The sequence below is a fragment of the Salmo trutta genome, unplaced genomic scaffold, assembly GCF_901001165.1.
Source record: "Salmo trutta unplaced genomic scaffold, fSalTru1.1, whole genome shotgun sequence".
NCBI lineage: Eukaryota > Metazoa > Chordata > Actinopteri > Salmoniformes > Salmonidae > Salmo > Salmo trutta.
The window spans coordinates 13387-36493 of NW_021822929.1; the positions used below are offsets into that span (position 1 = coordinate 13387).

A 23107-nucleotide genomic window follows, 5' to 3' on the forward strand; every position below is an offset into this window, starting at 1 on the left:
CAGAACCAATCGAGCAACGATCGGACTCAAACACACAATTTAGCTTTGAGAAAGTTTTAGGATATTTTTATTGAAATGATTCCCTTCACTGTAATCCAAAAAATAATTGCAATAGAAATCCATTGACGACCCACGGTACCCAGATGATTTTCGGGGTTTTGAATATCGAAAATAAGAGCGAGATACGAGGTGTGAGAATGAGCTGCGAACACGGTCCATGTTCTGCTATTGATTAGTCTGGTCTGGGTGAAATCCGACTTCTGCATTGACGGTTCGTCACATTTCACGCTGACATCGAGCGAATACCCGCCGCGGTCCATATACACACACGGCTCTAAATATTATCGACTGATCGCACTTCGGGAATACAGTAGACAACGTAGCGTGTATTTAAAGGTAAGTGACTGAGAAAACATGGTATAATGGAACAACAGACGGGTATTTTCCTCAACGCCGAACGAAGAGGTGAATCCCACTTTTTTTTTTAGCTCGAATTAAATCTATCTGGTGATGTTTTTTCTTTGAAATTTGAGGTTCGACACTTTTCATTCAGTCAGAGGAAAAAGCTCGGTTCCTTCTGGCCATGGCCGGGCTTCTGGGTTTGGATACGCTTTCTCTCCGTCGGGACTGACGGGAACTAGCTAAATTGACTCAGTACTAGCTTTAAACTTAACTAGCTGACATTAGCTACTAATGGTAAGTTTCTACGCTATTGTTTTACATACTGGTAACCAGAGTCGTTTAAAGGGAATTCAAGGTAATGGGGGACTAACGTTAGCTTGGTTTTCTCTCTGGTGTTTCAGACGGTGGGAGGAGGGGTTGCTTCGTTGACAGAGAGCGATGGCTAGCTAATATGCTATTAGTTGGCTAACTATTCTAGCTAACTGTCTGAATAAGTTGACGACGTACTCAGTCAAACTATCAAAACTAACCCCAAAACTTTACACAACGTTAGACACGGCCACGAATGATCTGTGTAGTGTGTTACTACTGGTAGTTTGTTGTAACCGAGTATCGGTGCTAAACCGTGTGCTATTGTAAGTTAGCATGCTAGTTAGCCATGGCGTTATAGGATACGGTGCCCTGGGCGCTTTTCACGGAAGTATACTGTACCCAGTTAGCTAGATGAATAAACTAAGTTAGAGTCTATTCCTAGAAAACATTAACCGCTGTAGTTTACAAAAAAAAATATTATTTATAAAGTGAGAGTTGGCTAAATGTTTGTGTGAAAAGGGACGAGCTCAGTTTATTTCTGTGTGATCCATGAGTCCTGGGAATGGAGACAGTTTCCTGAAGCGTAAACAAAGCTATGTCACAAAATAGTTTGACATTTCAAAGCTACGTAGTTATAAACAACAGCTTTCTATGAGAAGCTTTTTAAAACCGGTTGTTAAGGCTGGTTGCTTAGCTAACGTTACATTTTCCAACCAGTCATCTACTGTATGTTACAAAGTTGTATTTTTATAATTATTATTATTAATTTTTTTTGAAAGAAAGATTTTCTGGTGAGGAAACGAGGGAATACAGAGAACGACAGACAAGAAAACGAGGAAACCACCAAAAGGAAATGCCAATCGCAGCCACGGGTCAACTGACGACTCAGGAACCCCGTATTTTCTCCCGACTGCCCTCCACCCCGGAGCCTGTACCAAAAGGGGGTAATTTATGTGACGTTGCGGGGGCAGTAGCTGAGTCGCAGGAGCGAACAGAATACGGGGGCGCCGAGGGGGGCAGGGGAGGACTAGTAGCCAGCTACAGTCAGACCAGCGGCGCTAGGGGATTTCTGCCGCTTCGTTCTTCCAACTCCAACGGTTCTCCTCCGCAATCCCCTCCCACGTCCTCCCCCCTCGCCTCATCTTTCTTCCATCACCACCCCTATCAAATGGCCATGGAGCCGCCCAGGACTCGATCGCGTTCTCGGTCTGGATTCTACCAGCAGTATGGTGCGACCGGCCCCGGGATTAATGCCAACGGGGGAATCGGACCTAACCACCATCATCACCACAGCCAGCAGCAGCAGCAACATCATCAACAGCAGCACAACTCGGGTTGCTCACCCCTTGGAGCTCACAGCCACCACACGGAGCAGCACAGCATACGAGCCCTGGGATCTAACGTCTCCCCTGGTGCTCAGAGGCAGTCGGGACCGCCTGGAGCACATCGCATCTCGCCCGCTGGTAAGCCTTCTCTCCCTTCCTCAGCAGTGCTCTCATTTCTTGGTTCTTGTGTAGTGTCTGTGTGTTGGCTATCCTTGACCCGACCAGCTAGAGAATCTCCTCTAGGGTCTCTTGTTGTCGCCTCTGCTCTAGTGTCCGGAGACTGAGGAAATGTGTGTGTTTCTGTGACGGCACACAACACTGTGTGTGTGTCAGAGAATACCCAGGCAGAGAAAGAGAGGGGCAGTGAGGTGAGACAGAGAACTCAATCTGGTTTAACGCACTAAGGATCGGCTTCTGAAAGGGAGAGCAGGGGGGATGGGACTAGGCAGGCAGCTATATCGTGTTGGCATGGTAATGTGTGTGTGTGTGTCTGCACATTAGTTCTATTCTAATTAAGTAGACGCTGTTATGTGCCGCCACAGAGCTGCAGCTTGATGGTTATTACATAGTAGTTACATGGAACAAGCGGTCTGTAACACACAGCGTTTTAGCTTTGTGCATGATGCTGCCAAGATGCACTGAGATGAACTCTAGTCTGTCTGTCTTCTCTGTCTTTCTCTCTCCGCTTGTTCCTCTCTCTAGCTCTGTCTGTCTGTCCGTCCGCCTCTGTCTGTCTCTGTCTGGCCGTGGGTTAAACAGGTCAGAAGAGAGTCATTCCATTTTTGTAGTAGCTATTACAGATGAACAAGATGATACAAGGCTACAATACTGGACACAAGTGATGGCAGAATACAGTGATATCATGGATGTAGTACAATGACATGTTGGTCTAGATGTAGTCTTTCTTCTAGTAAATAATCAGGTTTGTCTGACATTGTGTAGGCTGTTCCATGACTGTGGTCCTGTATGGCTCAGTTGGTAGAGCGTAGAGCTGGCAATGCCAGGGTTGTGGGTTCTATTCCCCGCTCCACCCATACGTAAAGCCTTCTTTATTTTTAACCTTTTATTTAACTAGGCAAGTCAGTTAACAACAAATTCTTATTTACAATGACGGCCTAACCCGGACGGCGCTGGGCCAATTGTGGGCAGCACTATGGGACTCCCAATCACGGCCGGTTGTGATACAGCCTGGAATCGAACCAAGGTGTCTGTAGTGACACCTCTAGCACTGAGATGCAGTGCCTTAGACCGCTGCGCTACCAGAGTTAAAAACAGCGAGATCCTGCTACAATAACAAAATACAGCCTTCCGACATGGGTCATGTTCATTAGGCACCCAACGGAAGAAAACGGACTTGAACGGAGGGAGTAACATGAACTGGTCCAATAAGAATAGCTTGTTTCAGTTCCAAACCTAGCTCAACTGAAACGGAGTTCAACAACCACAGTCACTTATTAACTCTGGAGAAGATGACATCTATAGACCGTATTGAATGGAAAAACACCACAGATGAATCTCCCCTCGTTCTCTCTCATCTAAATATAGGTCAATATCCAGACAAGTTGTGTGTTACATTCTGCTTGATCAGGTGACAGATTCTACACGTCATTAAATTACATCCACTCTAGCACTACCACCACACAGTACCATTGTGTTCTTCCTGGTAGTTACAGGCCAACTACTCAGTGAAGTCTAGTTGGTTTCTGTCACAATCTAAAATGCAATTTAGTAGACAATTGTATCCAAAGCTACTTAGCCATCCGTACATACTAAGGGCTCCCGAGTGGAGCAGCGGTCTAAGCGCACACACACACACACACACACACAACTAATCGTGAATCCCTGGTAGCGCTACACTGTGTGTGTGTGGTGTTAAACTCAGAGCAGCTCTTACTGACATCCACTCTCCCAGACAGGTATTTCCAGTCCCATCGTACCATTCACTGACACACACACACACACACACACACACACACCTGAATACAGCTGCAACGTAAAACATAAAACGCTCAAACACACTCAGCATCATTTCATATGAGCAGAATGAGGTAGTGTGTGTGTGTGTGTGTGTGTGTGTGTGTTGGGGAGTTAGCTGTACAGTCTAGAGGGAGAGACTCACCAGGTCCTGTTCCCTATAGAGCAGAATGAGGTAGTGTGTGTGCTGGGGAGTTAGCTGTACAGTCTAGAGGGAGAGACTCTCACCAGGTCCTGTTCCCTATAGAGCAGAATGAGGTAGTGTGTGTGTGTGTGTGCTGGGGAGTTAGCTGTACAGTCTAGAGGGAGAGACTCTCACCAGGTCCTGTTCCCTATAGAGCAGAATGAGGTAGTGTGTGTGCTGGGGAGTTAGCTGTACAGTCTAGAGGGAGAGACTCACCAGGTCCTGTTCCCTATAGAGCAGAATGAGGTTGTGTGTGTGTGTGTGTGTGTGTGTGTGTGTGTGAGAGAGAGAGAGAGAGAACATGGGGGGATGGAAAAGAGAGGGAGAGGAGAGTGGGAGAGACATGATGACAGTAGGGATAGGGGGGATGGAGAGTGGGAGAGGAGAGTGGGAGAGACGAGTGGGAGAGACATGATGACAGTAGGGATAGGGGGATGGAGAGTGGGAGAGGAGAGTGGGAGAGACATGATGACAGTAGGGATAGGGGGGATGGAGAGTGGGAGAGGAGAGTGGGAGAGACATGATGACAGTAGGGATAGGGGGATGGAGAGTGGGAGAGGAGAGTGGGAGAGACATGATGACAGTAGGGATAGCGGGGATGGAGAGGAGAGTGGGAGAGACATGATGACAGTAGGGATAGGGGGATGGAGAGGAGAGTGGGAGAGACATGATGACAGTAGGGATAGGGGGGATGGAGAGGAGAGTGGGAGAGACATGATGACAGTAGGGATAGGGGGGATGGAGAGGAGAGTGGGAGAGACATGATGACAGTAGGGATAGGGGGGATGGAGAGGAGAGTGGGAGAGACATGATGACAGTAGGGATAGGGGGGGATGGAAAAGAGAGGGAGAGGAGAGTGGGAGAGACATGATGACAGTAGGGATAGGGGGGATGGAGAGGAGAGGGAGAGGAGAGTGGGAGAGACATGATGACAGTAGGGATAGGGGGGATGGAGAGGATAGGGAGAGGAGAGTGGGAGAGACATGATGACAGTTGGGATTGGGGGGATGGAAAAGAGAGGGAGAGGAGAGTGGGAGAGACATGATGACAGTAGGGATAGGGGGGATGGAGAGGAGAGTGGGAGAGACATGATGACAGTAGGGATAGGGGGGATGGAGAGGAGAGGGAGAGGAGAGTGGGAGAGACATGATGACAGTAGGGATAGGGGGGATGGAGAGGAGAGTGGGAGAGACATGATGACAGTAGGGATAGGGGGGATGGAGAGGAGAGTGGGAGAGACATGATGACAGTAGGGATAGGGGGGATGGAGAGGAGAGGGAGAGGAGAGTGGGAGAGACATGATGACAGTAGGGATAGGGGGGATGGAGAGGAGAGTGGGAGAGACATGATGACAGTAGGGATAGGGGGGATGGAGAGTGGGAGAGGAGAGTGGGAGAGACATGATGACAGTAGGGATAGGGGGGATGGAAAAGAGAGGGAGAGACATGATGACAGTAGGGATAGGGGGGATGGAGAGGAGAGTGGGAGAGACATGATGGACAGTAGGGATAGGGGGGATGGAGAGGAGAGTGGGAGAGACATGATGACAGTAGGGATAGGGGGGATGGAAAAGGGAGGGAGAGGAGAGTGGGAGAGACATGATGACAGTAGGGATAGGGGGGATGGAGAGGAGAGTGGGAGAGACATGATGACAGTAGGGATAGGGGGGATGGAGAGGAGAGTGGGAGAGACATGATGACAGTAGGGATTAGGGGGGATGGAGAGGAGAGTGGGAGGAGAGACATGATGACAGTAGGGATAGGGGGGATGGAGAGGAGAGTGGGAGAGACATGATGACAGTAGGGATAGGGGGGATGGAGAGGAGAGTGGGAGAGACATGATGACAGTAGGGATAGGGGGGATGGAAAAGAGAGGGAGAGGAGAGTGGGAGAGACATGATGACAGTAGGGATAGGGGGGATGGAGAGGAGAGGGAGAGGAGAGTGGGAGAGACATGATGACAGTAGGGATAGGGGGGATGGAGAGGAGAGTGGGAGAGACATGATGACAGTAGGGATAGGGGGGATGGAGAGGAGAGTGGGAGAGACATGATGACAGTAGGGATAGGGGGGATGGAGAGGAGAGGGAGAGGAGAGTGGGAGAGACATGATGACAGTAGGGATAGGGGGGATGGAGAGTGGGAGAGGAGAGTGGGAGAGACATGATGACAGTAGGGATAGGGGGGATGGAGAGGGAGAGGGAGAGGAGAGTGGGAGAGGACATGATGACAGTAGGGATAGGGGGGATGGAGAGGAGAGTGGGAGAGACATGATGACAGTAGGGATAGGGGGGATGGAGAGGAGAGGGAGAGGAGAGTGGGAGAGACATGATGACAGTTGGGATTGGGGGGATGGAAAAGAGAGGGAGAGGAGAGTGGGAGAGACATGATGACAGTAGGGATAGGGGGGATGGAGAGGAGAGTGGGAGAGACATGATGACAGTAGGGATAGGGGGGATGGAGAGGAGAGTGGGAGAGACATGATGACAGTAGGGATAGGGGGGATGGAGAGGAGAGTGGGAGAGACATGATGACAGTAGGGATAGGGGGATGGAGAGGAGAGTGGGAGAGACATGATGACAGTAGGGATAGGGGGGATGGAGAGGAGAGTGGGAGAGACATGATGACAGTAGGGATAGGGGGGATGGAGAGGAGAGTGGGAGAGACATGATGACAGTAGGGATAGGGGGGATGGAGAGGAGAGGGAGAGGAGAGTGGGAGAGGACATGATGACAGTTGGGATTGGGGGATGGAAAAGAGAGGGAGAGGAGAGTGGGAGAGACATGATGACCAGTAGGGATCGGGGGGATGGAGAGGAGAGTGGGAGAGACATGATGACAGTAGGGATAGGGGGATGGAGAGGAGAGTGGGAGAGACATGATGACAGTAGGGATAGGGGGGATGGAGAGGAGAGTGGGAGAGACATGATGACAGTAGGATAGGGGGATGGAAAAGAGAGGGAGAGGAGAGTGGGAGAGACATGATGACAGTAGGGATAGGGGGGATGGAGAGGAGAGGGAGAGGAGAGTGGGAGAGACATGATGACAGTAGGGATAGGGGGATGGAGAGGAGAGTGGAGAGACATGATGACCGTAGGGATAGGGGGGATGGAGAGGAGAGTGGGAGAGACATGATGACAGTAGGGATAGGGGGGATGGAGAGTGGGAGAGGAGAGTGGGAGAGACATGATGACAGTAGGGATAGGGGGGATGGAAAAGAGAGGGAGAGACATGATGACAGTAGGGATAGGGGGGATGGAGAGGAGAGTGGGAGAGACATGATGACAGTAGGGATAGGGGGGATGGAGAGGAGAGTGGGAGAGACATGATGACAGTAGGGATAGGGGGATGGAAAAGGGAGGGAAAGAGAGTGGAGAGACATGATGACAGTAGGGATAGGGGGGATGGAGAGGAGAGTGGGAGAGACATGATGACAGTAGGGATAGGGGGGATGGAGAGGAGAGTGGGAGAGACATTGATGACAGTAGGGATAGGGGGATGGAGAGGAGAGTGGGAGAGACATGATGACAGTAGGGATAGGGGGGATGGAGAGGAGAGTGGGAGAGACATGATGACAGTAGGGATAGGGGGGATGGAAAAGAGAGGGAGACAGATGAGAGCAGTCTCGAGCGTCATCATGCCAGTAAGCTTCATCCTCACCACCAGTACTGTCAGTTTGGTGTTTCAGCCCCCTTTGGTTTGGGGAGGTGCCAGCAGATCATAGATCTGTGGTTAAGTTAGTATCTAATGGTTAAAGTGACGGTTGGGGGAGAGAAGCAGATCCTGGGTCTGTGGTTAAGTTAGTATCTAATGGTTAAAGTGACGGTTGGGGGAGAGAAGCAGATCCTGGGTCTGTGGTTAAGTTAGTATCTAATGGTTAAAGTAACATTTGGGGGAGAGAAGCTGATCATAGATTGGTTAAACAGTAGCTCAATATCTGTGGCATGCAGAAATGAGTAAATTGATTGTTGGAATGGCCATTTCTGTCCAAACGGATTTCGATCTGGAGAGGTGAATGACTGACTGAAAAACACACATACACACACATGTAGCAGAAAGTGCATTCTGTAGCGTGTGTGTGTTTTGTCATTGGAGGGCCTGTTTCCTCATTTTCCCCATATCCTCTACACACACACACATACACACTCACACCACTTGTGCCCATGTAGGAGAATAAGAAAACCCCTTCAAATGTAGCCGTGTGTACCAGATGTCCTTCTCCACATCCACTTGTGTTTAATAAGGAGGAGGCTCCTGAGAACAAGCTTAGGACTGCTGTGTGTGTGTGTGTTTGTCTATAGCACCTACACCATCTGTTTCTCATGCTTACTATATGAGTTCCAAATAGCACCCTATTCCCTACATGCTGCACTAGATGTCTTGGTTCCTCAATAGAACGTCTATTATCTGTGTGTGTGTGTGAGGCTTGTCTTCCCACGCTGGTCACCTGCACTAGGGATGAAAGCTAATGATCCCTCTCTCCTCTGCTCTCCTCCTTGAAGGTCCTCTGTACCCCTCCTCCACTCCTCTCCTTTCCTCCTTGAACGTCCTCTGTACCTCTCTACTCTCCTCCCTTTCTGCATCCTTCCTTGTACCCCTCTCCTCTTTCTGCCCCTCCTTCATCCTTACCTCTCCATCTCTCTCTTTCTCCTCTGTCGCTTTTGTCTGAAGAGGGTTTCACTCAATGTTCCTCCTGAAAGAGGGGTTAGTCTGTCTGATTACTTCTCCTCCTCCTGAAAGAGGGGTTAGTCTGTCTGTTTTTACACTTTATTGTTTAGGGGGTTCACCTACCTCCGCTCTGATACCACAACTAAACACTGCCTATATCCCAAAATAACACCCTATTCCCTATAAAGTGCACTACTTAAGAACAGGGCCCTTTGGGCCTCTAGTTAAAGGTAGTGCACTATGTAGGGAATAGGGTGCCATTTGGGACACAGTCACGTTGCATGGAGAGGATCATTGTCACTTAAGAAAGGATCTATAGATATTAATACACAGACCCAGAATAGATAGATATATATTTGTATGTTTATGGGGGAGGAAAATACAGTCTCAAGGAGGACCGAGGCGTTTTAATACCATTCAGAATGAACCAGACCAGGGACAGGGCTTTTGTTTGTAGGTTTCTAAGTCTAGGCTGTTAGTCTTTCTGAGGGGAGGGCTGATGCGGCCTGCCTGAGGGGAGGGGGGGGGGGGGGGCTGACGGGGCCTGCCTGAGGGGGGAGGGCTGACGGGGCCTGCCTGAGGGGGGAGGGCTGACGGGGCCTGCCTGAGGGCTGACGGGGCCTGCCTGAGGGCTGACGGGGCCTGCCTGAGGGCTGACGGGGCCTGCCTGAGGGGGGGAGGGCTGACGTGGCCTGCCTGAGGGGGGAGGGGGCTGACGGGGCCTGCCTGAGGGGGGAGGGGGGGCTGACGCGGCCTGCCTGAGGGGGGGGGGGGGGCTGACGCGGCCTGCCTGAGGGGGGGAGCGCTGACGGGGCCTGCCTGAGGAGGGGAGCGCTGACGGGGCCTGCCTGAGGGGGGGAGGGCTGACGGGGCCTGCCTGAGGGCTGACGGGGCCTGCCTGAGGGGGGGAGGGCTGACGGGGCCTGCCTGAGGGCTGAGGGGGGGAGGGCTGACGGGGCCTGCCTGAGGGGGGGAGGGCTGACGGGGCCTGCCTGAGGGGGGAGGGCTGACGGGGCCTGCCTGAGGGGGGAGGGCTGACGGGGCCTGCCTGAGGGGGGAGGGCTGACGGGGCCTGCCTGAGGGGGAGGGCTGACGGGGCCTGCCTGAGGGGGGGAGGGCTGACGGGGCCTGCCTGAGGGGGAGAATGTGTCGGCCAAAGAGAGAATGAGGGGGAGGGAGGGGTTGACACTTGTCATTTCTCCTATGTTCATGAGTTCTCACCAACAAGAGGCACAAGCCCCACTGGCCAAATCTGCACTCTTTCTATCATGTTCTCTCTTCTCTCTCTAGTTAGGTTTCTGTTTCCTCTCTCCTTCACCCTCTTTCCCCTTCTCTCTTTCTGTTCTTCTCTCTGTTTTAAGCCTGTCTCTTCTCTCTCTGTTTAGTTTCTGTTGTAACAGTTATGCTGTGTGTGTGTGTGTGTGTGTGTGTGTCTGTGTGGTGTGAAGTAAGTGTAGCAGCAGCAGAGCACAGTACAGCTGGGCAGCTTCAAATTCCCCTGAAGTTGTAGAGAGAGACAGAAATGGAGAGGGAGGATTGAAGGACAACAATATAGTGACTAGAGGGAAAAGACTCAGCTTGGCTTTTGGAAGAGTGGACAGAAGGAGAGTCTCTCGGCTGAGCCCTGTCTGTCAGTGAAGCAGGAAGAGAGAGTGAGAAAGGGAGAGGAGGACAGAAGGAGAGTCTCTCGGCTGGGCCCTGTCTGTCAGTGAAGCAGGAAGAGAGAGTGAGGGAGAGGAGGACAGAAGGAGGAGGGCTGATGCAGTCTTCCTCGGCTGAGCCCTGTTTGTTAGTGAAGCAGGAAGAGAAAGGGACAGGAGGACAGAAGGAGAGTCTCTCGGCTGGGCCCTGTCTGTCAGTGAAGCAGGAAGGGAGGGTGAGTGGAGAGTAAAGGAGAGAAGGTTCATGTGGTGTGTGTGTGTGTGTGGGGGGTTTACATGTGTAGTGTTGGTGAGTTCTGGTTTTAGAGTGAAAGCGTTAGGGAGTGGCCTGTGTGTGTGGGCCTTGTTTACTGGCTGTCTGGGTGGGCTGGCTTTGGAGCAGGAGGAACAGAACTGTGTCAGTAGCACAGAGGGTTTTTCACAAATAGATCCCTGTTTAGTGTATTACATTAGACCACAACACTGTTGGGTCCTGTTTAACACTAGTGACCAGAGCTCTGTTGGGTTCTGTTTAACACTAGTGACCAGAGCTCTGTTGGGTTCTGTTTAACACTAGTGACCAGAGCTCTGTTGGGTCCTGTTTAACACTAGTGACCAGAGCTCTGTTGGGTTCTGTTTAACACTAGTGACCAGAGCTCTGTTGGGTTCTGTTTAACACTAGTGACCAGAGCTCTGTTGGGTTCTGTTTAACTTCTTGCGGATTAGTGGGACGCCTCTGTCCCATTTTGACAATTTCCAGTGAAATTGCAGAGCGCCAAATTCATATTAAATTACTATAAATATTAAACTTTCATGAAATCACAAGTGCAATACATCAAAATAAAGCTTAACTTGTTGTTAATCCAGCCGCCGTGTCAGATTTCAAAAAGGCTTTACTGCGAAAGCAAACCATGCGATTTGTCTGAGGACAGCGCCCAGCACACAAATGCATAACAAATCAAATGTATTTATAAAGCCCTTCTTACATCGCTGATATCTCAAAGTGCTGTAAAGAAACCCAGCCTAAAACCCCAAACAGCAAGCAATGCAGGAGTAGTAGCACGGTGGCTAGGAAAAACTCCCTAGAACAGCCAAAACCTTGGAAGAAACCTAGAGGGGAACCATGCTATGAGGGGTGGCCAGTCCTCTTCTGGCTGTGCCGGGTGGAGATTATAACAGAACATGGTCAAGATGTTCAAATGTTCATAAATGACCAGCATGGTCAAATAATAATCATCACAGTGGTTGTAGAGGGTGCAACAAGTCAGCACCTCAGGAGTAAATGTCAGTTGGCTTTTCATAGCCGATCATTGAGAGTATCTCTACCGCTCCTGCTGTCTCTAGAGAGTTGAAAACAGCGGGTCTGGGACAGGTAGCACGTCCGGTGAACAGGTCAGGGTTGCGACAGGAAAGTCAGAAATAGCGATATAATATATGCCCTACCTTTGAAGATCTTCTTTTGTTGGCACTCCAAAAGGTCCCAGTTACTTTACAAATGGTGCTTTTGTTCGATAATGTCCTTCTTTATATCCATAAAAACTCAGTTTAGCTGGCGCGCTTCAGTCAATAATCCACTCGGTTTCCCTCCTTCAAAATGCATACAAAATGAATCCTAAACGTTAATATTTAAATTATCCGAACAAGTCAATCAACGTTTATATTCAAACAATAGGTACCCTAATACGCAAATAAATTTTATTGTTTAAGACGGAGAATCGTTATTGTCTTTACCGGAGATAAACAACAAAGGACGCGCTCTCATCCACGCGCATGAAAAGACTACAGCCAAAATGGGAGCCACCTAGAAAAACTACATTTTCTGGCTCATTTTTCCAAAAACCAGCCTGAAACTCTTTCTAAAGACTGTTGACATCTAGTGGAAGCACTAGGAAGTGTGATCTGGGAGAACTTCGCCTTATAATAAAAGTGATATCCATTGAAATCAGTGGTAGGATGAAATGTATTTTTGGGGGGATGAATTGTCCTCGGGGTTTTGCCTGCCATTTCAGTTCTGTTATACTCACAGACATTATTTTAACAGTTTTAGAAACTTTCGAGTGTTTTCTATCCAAATCTAATCTTCTGGGCCTGAGTAGCAGGCAGTTTACTTTGGGCACGCTTTTCATCCTGACGTCAAAATACCACCCCCTATCCCAAAGAAGTTAACACTAGTGACCAAAGCTCTATTGGGTCCTGTTTAACACTAGTGTACTATAAAAGGGAAGAAGGTGCAATTTGGGACAGAGAGAGACATGGAGATCATATCACTATTGCTGCTACTACTGCTGCTGCTACTACTACTACTACTACTACTACTACTACTACAACAACAGAGTTGGGAGGTGGGGGGAGAGAATGAAAACAAGGGCAGAAGGGGAAAGTCAAATCTAGGGAGGGAAAGGGAGAGTGTCATTCCTGTCTACCATGGGAAGGGCCACTTATTAACTGACACACACACACACACAACCACCACACACACACAGTAAATCTAGTGTAGTTGTCCTTATTGATGACACACACACACACACACAGTAAATCTAGTGTAGTTGTCCTTATTGATGACACACACACACAGTAAATCTAGTGTAGTTGTCCTTATTGATGACACACACACACACACACACACACACAACCACCACACACGTGTGCGGTCAGTCAAGTGCTTTGCTTGTTCTCTGTTTTTTATTTTTACGAAGTAGCATTTTAGTGTGTCTGTGGTGAAGGCCTCATTGTATTCTACAAGGCTGGTGCTGAAGTCTGTCTGTCTGTGGTGAAGGCCTCATTGTATTCTACAAGGCTGGTGCTGAAGTCTGTCTGTCTGTGGTGAAGGCCTCATTGTATTCTACAAGGCTGGTGCTGAAGTCTGTCTGTCTGTGGTGAAGGCCTCATTGTATTCTACAAGGCTGGTGCTGAAGTCTGTCTGTCTGTGGTGAAGGCCTCATTGTATTCTACAAGGCTGGTGCTGAAGTCTGTCTGTCTGTGGTGAAGGCCTCATTGTATTCTACAAGGCTGGTGCTGAAGTCTGTCTGTCTGTGGTGAAGGCCTCATTGTATTCTACAAGGCTGGTGCTGAAGTCTGTCTGTCTGTGGTGAAGGCCTCATTGTATTCTACAAGGCTGGTGCTGAAGTCTGTCTGTCTGTGGTGAAGGCCTCATTGTATTCTACAAGGCTGGTGCTGAAGTCTGTCTGTCTGTGGTGATCATTATTCTACAAGGCTGGTGCTGAAGTCTGTCTGTCTGTGGTGAAGGCCTCATTGTATTCTACAAGGCTGGTGCTGAAGTCTGTCTGTCTGTGGTGATCATTATTCTACAAGGCTGGTGCTGAAGTCTGTCTGTCTGTGGTGAAGGCCTCATTGTATTCTACAAGGCTGGTGCTGAAGTCTGTCTGTCTGTGGTGATCATTATTCTACAAGGCTGGTGCTGAAGTCTGTCTGTCTGTGGTGAAGGCCTCATTGTATTCTACAAGGCTGGTGCTGAAGTCTGTCTGTCTGTGGTGAAGGCCTCATTGTATTCTACAAGGCTGGTGCTGAAGTCTGTCTGTCTGTGGTGAAGGCCTCATTGTATTCTACAAGGCTGGTGCTGAAGTCTGTCTGTCTGTGGTGATCATTATTCTACAAGGCTGGTGCTGAAGTCTGTCTGTCTGTGGTGAAGGCCTCATTGTATTCTACAAGGCTGGTGCTGAAGTCTGTCTGTCTGTGGTGAAGGCCTCATTGTATTCTACAAGGCTGGTGCTGAAGTCTGTCTGTCTGTGGTGATCATTATTCTACAAGGCTGGTGCTGAAGTCTGTCTGTCTGTGGTGAAGGCCTCATTGTATTCTACAAGGCTGGTGCTGAAGTCTGTCTGTCTGTGGTGATCATTATTCTACAAGGCTGGTGCTGAAGTCTGTCTGTCTGTGGTGAAGGCCTCATTGTATTCTACAAGGCTGGTGCTGAAGTCTGTCTGTCTGTGTTGTGTTCAGATATCTTAAGATCTTCCTGTGTGTCTCTCTCACGCTCTCTCGCCTCTCTCCTCTCTCTCGCCTCTCTCTCCTCTCTCTCTCTCCTCTCTCTCCTCTCTCCTTACTTTCTCGCCTCTTTCTCTCACCTCTCAATTTCTCTCGTTTTTCGATGTGAAAAGTTAGTAAGAAATAATCTCACCAGCTACTGATAAAAGAGAGATGGAGGTGGAACGATATGAAAAAGAGGAGAGCTAGACAGGGATGTGTTAATGAGAGAGGGAGGGATGGAGAGGATGAGAGAGGGGGGGGTATGACATGAAGAAGAGATGTGGGGGGCTGGTGATGCGTAGAGAGAGGGTGTAATGTGTTGGAGGGAGAAATGGTGACAAAATAATGGAGGGAGGAGGAGAAGAGGAAATGGATAGAAATAGCTGATGCACTCTGAAGCTGATCCCTGTCTCTCTCTCTCTGCTCCACCATCCCCTGTCTCTCTCTCTCTCTCTGTCCCACCATCCCCTGTCTCTCTCTCTCTCTCTCTGTCCCACCATCCCCTGTCTCTCTCTCTCTCTCTGTCCCACCATCCCCTGTCTCTCTCTCTCTCTCTGTCCCACCATCCCCTGTCTCTCTCTCTCTCTCTGTCCCACCATCCCCTGTCTCTCTCTCTCTCTGTCCCACCATCCCCTGTCTCTCTCTCTCTCTGTCCCACCATCCCCTGTCTCTCTCTCTCTCTGTTCCACCATCCCCTGTCTCTCTCTCTGTCCCACCATCCCCTGTCTCTCTCTCTGTCCCACCATCCCCTGTCTCTCTCTCTGTCCCACCATCCCCTGTCTCTCTCTCTGTCCCACCATCCCCTGTCTCTCTCTCTGTCCCACCATCCCCTGTCTCTCTCTCTGTCCCACCATCCCCTGTCTCTCTCTCTGTCCCACCATCCCCTGTCTCTCTCTCTGTCCCACCATCCCCTGTCTCTCTCTCTGTCCCACCATCCCCTGTCTCTCTCTCTCTGTCCCACCATCCCCTGTCTCTCTCTCTCTGTCCCACCATCCCCTGTCTCTCTCTCTCTCTCCCACCATCCCCTGTCTCTCTCTCTCTCTCCCACCATCCCGTCTCTCTCTCTCTCTCCCACCATCCTCTCTCTCTCTCTCTCGCTCTCGCTCTCTCTCCCACCATCCCCCTTACAGCTGATGCACTCTGAAGCTTACAGAAAATCAATAGCAGTCAAGAGAAGCCACAATCTCTCTCTCTCTCTCCATCCTCTTTCTCCTGGATCTCCCCCTCCCTCCCCCTCTCTGTCCCACCATCCCCCAGTCTCTTCTCCTCTCTGCTCCCCTCCATATATCTTACCCATGCCTCTATCTCCCCCTCCCCCAGTCTCTCCTCTCCTTTATTTTCCACATCCCCATGGCAACCCTGACACATCCACTTTATTCCCCCCCCCTCACGGCATCCCTGACACATCCACTCTATCCCCCCCTTCACCCATGGCATCCCTGACACATCCACTCTATCCCCCCCTCACCCATGGCATCCCTGACACATCCACTCTATCCCCCCTTCACCCATGGCATCCCTGACACATCCACTCTATCCCCCCCCTCACCCATGGCATCCCTGACACATCCATTCTATCCCCCCCTTCACCCATGGCATCCCTGATACATCCACTCTATCCCCCCCTCACCCATGGCATCCCTGACACATCCACTCTATCCCCCCTTCACCCATGGCATCCCTGACACATCCACTCTATCCCCCCCTTCACCCATGGCATCCCTGACACATCCACTCTATCAGGCCTGCTGTCCTGTTCCTTCCTGTCCCATTGTGTGTGTGTGTGGAGTCATTTGGGACTCCAGTGTCCACTTGGGAGAAGTCAAGGACAGACCAGGGCTGTAGTGTCAGTACCTCTGGTAGTGTGATGTGACGTCACCTCAGTCAGACCTCCAGAAGGAAAACAAACCAGCTGAATGGAAGATGAAACAGAGTAACAGTCTGGTGGTGATGTCATCTGAAAACGGCTGCTTTAATCCTGGATTACTGGCTTTGGTGCGTGTGTGTTTGCTGTGTGTGTGTTTGGGGTGTGTGTGTGTGTGTGTGTGTGTGTGTGTTTGCTATGTTGTTTTCTGCTTCTGAATGTAAGGAGTGGAGCTAGTCCTTTTCTCTCTCTGTGATCTCTCTCTCTCACACACAAGACACTAACTCGCACAAACATGTTTGTATGTTGAGGTCCAGATGTTTGATAATCAAAACAACAATAGGGGTTAAATCTCTAAGCCTTTCATAGCCTTAGTATCATCTAGTCTCTATAGCCTTAGTATCATCTAGCCTCTATAGCCTCTATAGCCTTAGTATCATCTAGTCTCTATAGCCTTAGCATCATCTAGTCTCTATAGTCTCTATAGCCTTAGTATCATCTAGTCTCTATAGCCTTAGCATCATCTAGCCTCTATAGCCTCTATAGCCTTAGCATCATCTAGTCTCTATAGCCTTAGCATCATCTAGTCTCTATAGCCTCTATAGCCTTAGCATCATCTAGTCTCTATAGCCTTAGCATCATCTAGTCTCTATAGTCTCTATAGCCTTAGCATCATCTAGTCTCTATAGTCTCTATAGCCTTAGCATCATCTAGCCTCTATAGCCTTAGCATCATCTAGCCTCTATAGCCTTAGCATCATCTAGTCTCTATAGCCTTAGCATCATCTAGTCTCTATAGCCTTAGCATCATCTAGTCTCTATAGCCTTAGTATCATCTAGTCTCTATAGTCTCTATAGCCTTAATATCATCTAGTCTCTATAGCCTTAGTATCATCTAGTCTCTATAGCCTTAGTATCATCTAGTCTCTATAGTCTCTATAGCCTTAGTATCATCTAGTCTCTATAGCCTTAGTATCATCTAGTCTCTATAGCCTTAGTATCATCTAGTCTCTATAGTCTCTATAGCCTTAGTATCATCTAGTCTCTATAGCCTTAGTATCATCTAGTCTCTATAGCCTTAGTATCATCTAGTCTCTATAGCCTTAGCATCATCTAGTCTCTATAGCCTTAGCATCATCTAGTCTCTATAGCCTTAGCATCATCTAGTCTCTATAGCCTTAGTATCATCTAGTCTCTATAGTCTCTATAGCCTTAGTATCATCTAGTCTCTATAGTCTTAGTATCATCTAGTCTCTATAGTCTCTATGGCCTTAGTATCATCTAGTCTCTATAGTCTCTATAGCCTTAGCATCATCTAGTCTCTATAGCCTTAGCATCATCTAGTCTCTATAGTCTCTATAGCCTTAGCATCATCTAGTCTCTATAGTCTCTATAGCCTTAGCATCATCTAGTCTCTATAGCCTTAGTATCATCTAGTCTCTATAGTCTCTATAGCCTTAGCATCATCTAGCCTCTATAGCCTTAGTATCATCTAGTCTCTATAGTCTCTATAGCCTTAGTATCATCTAGTCTCTATAGTCTCTATAGCCTTAGTATCATCTAGTCTCTATAGTCTCTATAGCCTTAGCATCATCTAGTCTCTATAGTCTCTATGGCCTTAGTATCATCTAGTCTCTATAGTCTCTATAGCCTTAGTATCATCTAGTCTCTATAGTCTCTATAGCCTTAGTATCATCTAGTCTCTATAGTCTTTATAGCCTTAGTATCATCTAGTCTCTATAGTCTCTATAGCATTAGTATCATCTAGTCTCTATAGTCTCTATAGCCTTAGCATCATCTAGTCTCTATAGTCTCTATAGCCTTAGCATCATCTAGTCTCTATAGTCTCTATAGCCTTAGCATCATCTAGTCTCTATAGTCTCTATAGCCTTAGTATCATCTAGTCTCTATAGCCTTAGTATCATCTAGTCTCTATAGCCTTAGCATCATCTAGTCTCTATAGTCTCTATAGCCTTAGCATCATCTAGTCTCTATAGTCTCTATAGCCTTAGCATCATCTAGTCTCTATAGCCTTAGCATCATCTAGTCTCTATAGCCTTAGCATCATCTAGTCTCTATAGCCTTAGTATCATCTAGTCTCTATAGTCTCTATAGCCTTAGTATCATCTAGTCTCTATAGCCTTAGTATCATCTAGTCTCTATAGTCTCTATGGCCTTAGTATCATCTAGTCTCTATAGTCTCTATAGCCTTAGCATCATCTAGTCTCTATAGCCTTAGTATCATCTAGTCTCTATAGTCTCTATAGCCTTAGCATCACCTAGTCTCTATAGTCTCTATAGCCTTAGCATCATCTAGTCTCTATAGCCTTAGTATCATCTAGTCTCTATAGTCTCTATAGCCTTAGCATCATCTAGCCTCTATAGCCTTAGTATCATCTAGTCTCTATAGTCTCTATAGCCTTAGTATCATCTAGTCTCTATAGTCTCTATAGCCTTAGTATCATCTAGTCTCTATAGTCTCTATAGCCTTAGTATCATCTAGTCTCTATAGTCTCTATAGCCTTAGCATCATCTAGTCTCTATAGTCTCTATGGCCTTAGTATCATCTAGTCTCTATAGTCTCTATAGCCTTAGCATCATCTAGTCTCTATAGTCTCTATGGCCTTAGTATCATCTAGTCTCTATAGTCTCTATAGCCTTAGTATCATCTAGTCTCTATAGTCTCTATAGCCTTAGTATCATCTAGTCTCTATAGTCTCTATAGCCTTAGTATCATCTAGTCTCTATAGTCTCTATAGCATTAGTATCATCTAGTCTCTATAGTCTCTATAGCCTTAGCATCATCTAGTCTCTATAGTCTCTATAGCCTTAGCATCATCTAGTCTCTATAGTCTCTATAGTCTTAGTATCATCTAGTCTCTATAGCCTTAGCATCATCTAGTCTCTATAGTCTCTATAGCCTTAGCATCATCTAGTCTCTATAGTCTCTATAGCCTTAGCATCATCTAGTCTCTATAGCCTTAGTATCATCTAGTCTCTATAGTCTCTATGGCCTTAGCATCATCTAGTCTCTATGGCCTCTATGGCCTTAGCATCATCTAGTCTCTATAGTCTCTATGGCCTTAGCATCATCTAGTCTCTATAGCCTCTATAGCCTTAGCATCATCTAGTCTCTATAGCCTTAGCATCATCTAGCCTCTATAGCCTTAGCATCATCTAGTCTCTATGGCCTTAGCATCATCTAGTCTCTATAGTCTCTATAGCCTTAGCATCATCTAGTCTCTATAGCCTTAGTATCATCTAGTCTCTATAGCCTTAGCATCATCTAGTCTCTATAGCCTTAGTATCATCTAGTCTCTATAGCCTTAGTATCATCTAGTCTCTATAGCCTTAGTATCATCTAGTCTCTATAGCCTTAGCATCATCTAGTCTCTATGGCCTCTATGGCCTTAGCATCATCTAGTCTCTATAGTCTCTATGGCCTTAGCATCATCTAGTCTCTATAGCCTCTATAGCCTTAGCATCATCTAGTCTCTATAGCCTTAGCATCATCTAGTCTCTATAGCCTCTATAGCCTTAGCATCATCTAGCCTCTATAGCCTTAGCATCATCTAGTCTCTATAGCCTTAGCATCATCTAGTCTCTATAGCCTCTATAGCCTTAGCATCATCTAGCCTCTATAGCCTTAGTATCATCTAGTCTCTATAGTCTCTATAGCCTTAGTATCATATAGCCTCTATAGCCTTAGCATCATCTAGCCTCTATAGCCTTAGTATCATCTAGTCTCTATAGTCTTAGCATCATCTAGTCTCTATAGTCTCTATAGCCTTAGTATCATCTAGTCTCTATAGCCTTAGCATCATCTAGTCTCTATAGTCTCTATGGCCTTAGCATCATCTAGTCTCTATAGCCTTAGTATCATCTAGTCTCTATAGCCTTAGCATCATCTAGTCTCTATAGTCTCTATAGCCTTAGTATCATCTAGTCTCTATAGTCTCTATAGCCTTAGTATCATCTAGTCTCTATAGCCTTAGCATCATATAGTCTCTATAGCCTTAGCATCATCTAGTCTCTATAGTCTCTATAGCCTTAGCATCATCTAGTCTCTATGGCCTTAGCATCATCTAGTCTCTATAGCCTTAGCATCATCTAGTCTCTATAGTCTCTATAGCCTTAGTATCATCTAGTCTCTATGGCCTTAGTATCATCTAGTCTCTATAGCCTTAGTATCATCTAGTCTCTATAGCCTTAGCATCATCTAGTCTCTATAGTCTCTATAGCCTTAGTATCATCTAGTCTCTATAGTCTCTATAGCCTTAGCATCATCTAGTCTCTCTAGCCTTAGTATCATCTAGTCTCTATAGTCTTAGTATCATCTAGTCTCTATAGTCTCTATAGCCTTAGTATCATCTAGTCTCTATGGCCTTAGCATCATCTAGTCTCTATAGTCTCTATAGCCTTAGCATCATCTAGTCTCTATAGTCTCTATAGCCTTAGCATCATCTAGTCTCTATAGTCTCTATAGCCTTAGCATCATATAGTCTCTATAGCCTCAGTATCATCTAGTCTCTATAGCCTTAGTATCATCTAGTCTCTATAGCCTCTATAGCCTTAGCATCATCTAGTCTCTATAGTCTCTATAGCCTTAGTATCATCTAGTCTCTATAGTCTCTATAGCCTTAGCATCATCTAGTCTCTATAGTCTCTATAGCCTTAGCATCATCTAGTCTCTATAGTCTCTATAGCCTTAGTATCATCTAGTCTCTATAGCCTTAGCATCATCTAGTCTCTATAGCCTCTATAGCCTTAGCATAATCTAGTCTCTATAGTATCTATAGCCTTAGCATCATCTAGTCTCTATAGTCTCTATAGCCTTAGCATCATCTAGTCTCTATAGCCTCAGCATCATCTAGTCTCTATAGTCTCTATAGCCTTAGCATCATCTAGTCTCTATAGTCTCTATAGCCTTAGTATCATCTAGTCTCTATAGTCTCTATAGCCTTAGTATCATCTAGTCTCTATAGCCTTAGTATCATCTAGTCTCTATAGCCTTAGCATCATCTAGTCTCTATAGTCTCTATAGCCTTAGCATCATCTAGTCTCTATAGTCTCTATAGCCTTAGTATCATCTAGTCTCTATAGCCTTAGCATCATCTAGTCTCTATAGCCTTAGCATCATCTAGTCTCTATAGTCTCTATAGCCTTAGTATCATCTAGTCTCTATAGCCTTAGTATCATCTAGTCTCTATGGCCTAAGTGTGTCTAGGAGCCATAGGGGCCAGTCTACCACTGTTAATAATGGTGTCTCTGTCTAGGAGCCATAGGGGCCAGTCTACCACTGTTAATAATGGTATCTCTGTGTCTAGGAGCCATAGGGGCCAGTCTACCACTGTTAATAATGGTATCTCTGTCTAGGAGCCATAGGGGCCAGTCTACCACTGTTAATAATGGTATCTCTGTCTAGGAGCCATAGGGGCCAGTCTACCACTGTTAATAATGGTATCTCTGTGTCTAGGAGCCATAGGGGCCAGTCTACCACTGTTAATAATGGTATCTCTGTGTCTAGGAGCCATAGGGGCCAGTCTACCACTGTTAATAATGGTATCTCTGTGTCTAGGAGCCATAGGGGCCAGTCTAACCACTGTTAATAATGGTATCTCTGTGTCTAGGAGCCATAGGGGCCAGTCTACCACTGTTAATAAATGGTATCTCTGTGTCTAGGAGCCATAGGGGCCAGTCTACCACTGTTAATAATGGTATCTCTGTGTCTAGGAGCCATAGGGGCCAGTCTACCACTGTTAATAATGGTATCTCTCTGTCTAGGAGCCATAGGGGCCAGTCTACCACTGTTAATAATGGTATCTCTGTGTCTAGGAGCCATAGGGGCCAGTCTACCCTGTTAATAATGGTATCTCTGTGTCTAGGTGCCATAGGGCCAGTCTACCACTGTTAATAATGGTATCTCTGTGTCTAGGAGCCATAGGGGCCAGTCTACCACTGTTAATAATGGTATCTCTGTGTCTAGGAGCCATAGGGGCCAGTCTACACTGTTAATAATGGTATCTCTGTGTCTAGGAGCCATAGGGGCCAGTCTACCACTGTTAATAATGGTATCTCTGTGTCTAGGAGCCATAGGGGCCAGTCTACCACTGTTAATAATGGTATCTCTGTGTCTAGGAGCCATAGGGGCCAGTCTACCACTGTTAATAATGGTATCTCTGTGTCTAGGAGCCATAGGGGCCAGTCTACCACTGTTAATAATGGTATCTCTGTGTCTAGGAGCCATAGGGGCCAGTCTACCACTGTTAATAATGGTATCTCTGTGTCTAGGAGCCATAGGGGCCAGTCTAACCACTGTTATAATGGTATCCTGTGTCTAGGAGCCATAGGGGCCAGTCTACCACTGTTAATAATGGTATCTCTCTGTCTAGGAGCCATAGGGGCCAGTCTACCACTGTTAATAATGGTATCTCTGTGTCTAGGAGCCATAGGGGCCAGTCTACCACTGTTAATAATGTTATCTCTGTGTCTAGGGGCCAGTCTACCACTGTTAATATTTTTTTATTTAACTAGGCAAGTCAGTTAATAACATTCTTATTTACAATGCCTGCCTACCCAGGCCAAATCCGGACGCCACCGGGCCAATTGTGTGCCGCCCTGTGGGATTCCCAATCACAGCCGGTTGTGATCCAGCCTGGATTTGAACCAGGGTCTGTAGTAACGATGGTATCTCTGTGTCTAGGAGCCGTAGGGGGGAGGAGCCATCCTGACCATGCCTGTGGAGAGGAGGGTGACAAG

At 47.3% G+C, this 23107-nt stretch overlaps 1 protein-coding gene across 1 annotated transcript; it reads left to right on the plus strand.

Moving 5' to 3' along the window:
- Positions 1–242: 242 nt before the first annotated feature.
- On the plus strand, positions 243–23107 carry LOC115187302 (ell-associated factor Eaf; the record flags this gene model as incomplete). The annotated part of the gene is given in 3 exon segments (XM_029746365.1): positions 243–396; positions 1498–2177; positions 23052–23107. Coding segments are annotated over 2 exon segments (666 nt in total), but the record flags the coding sequence as incomplete, so codon positions are not given.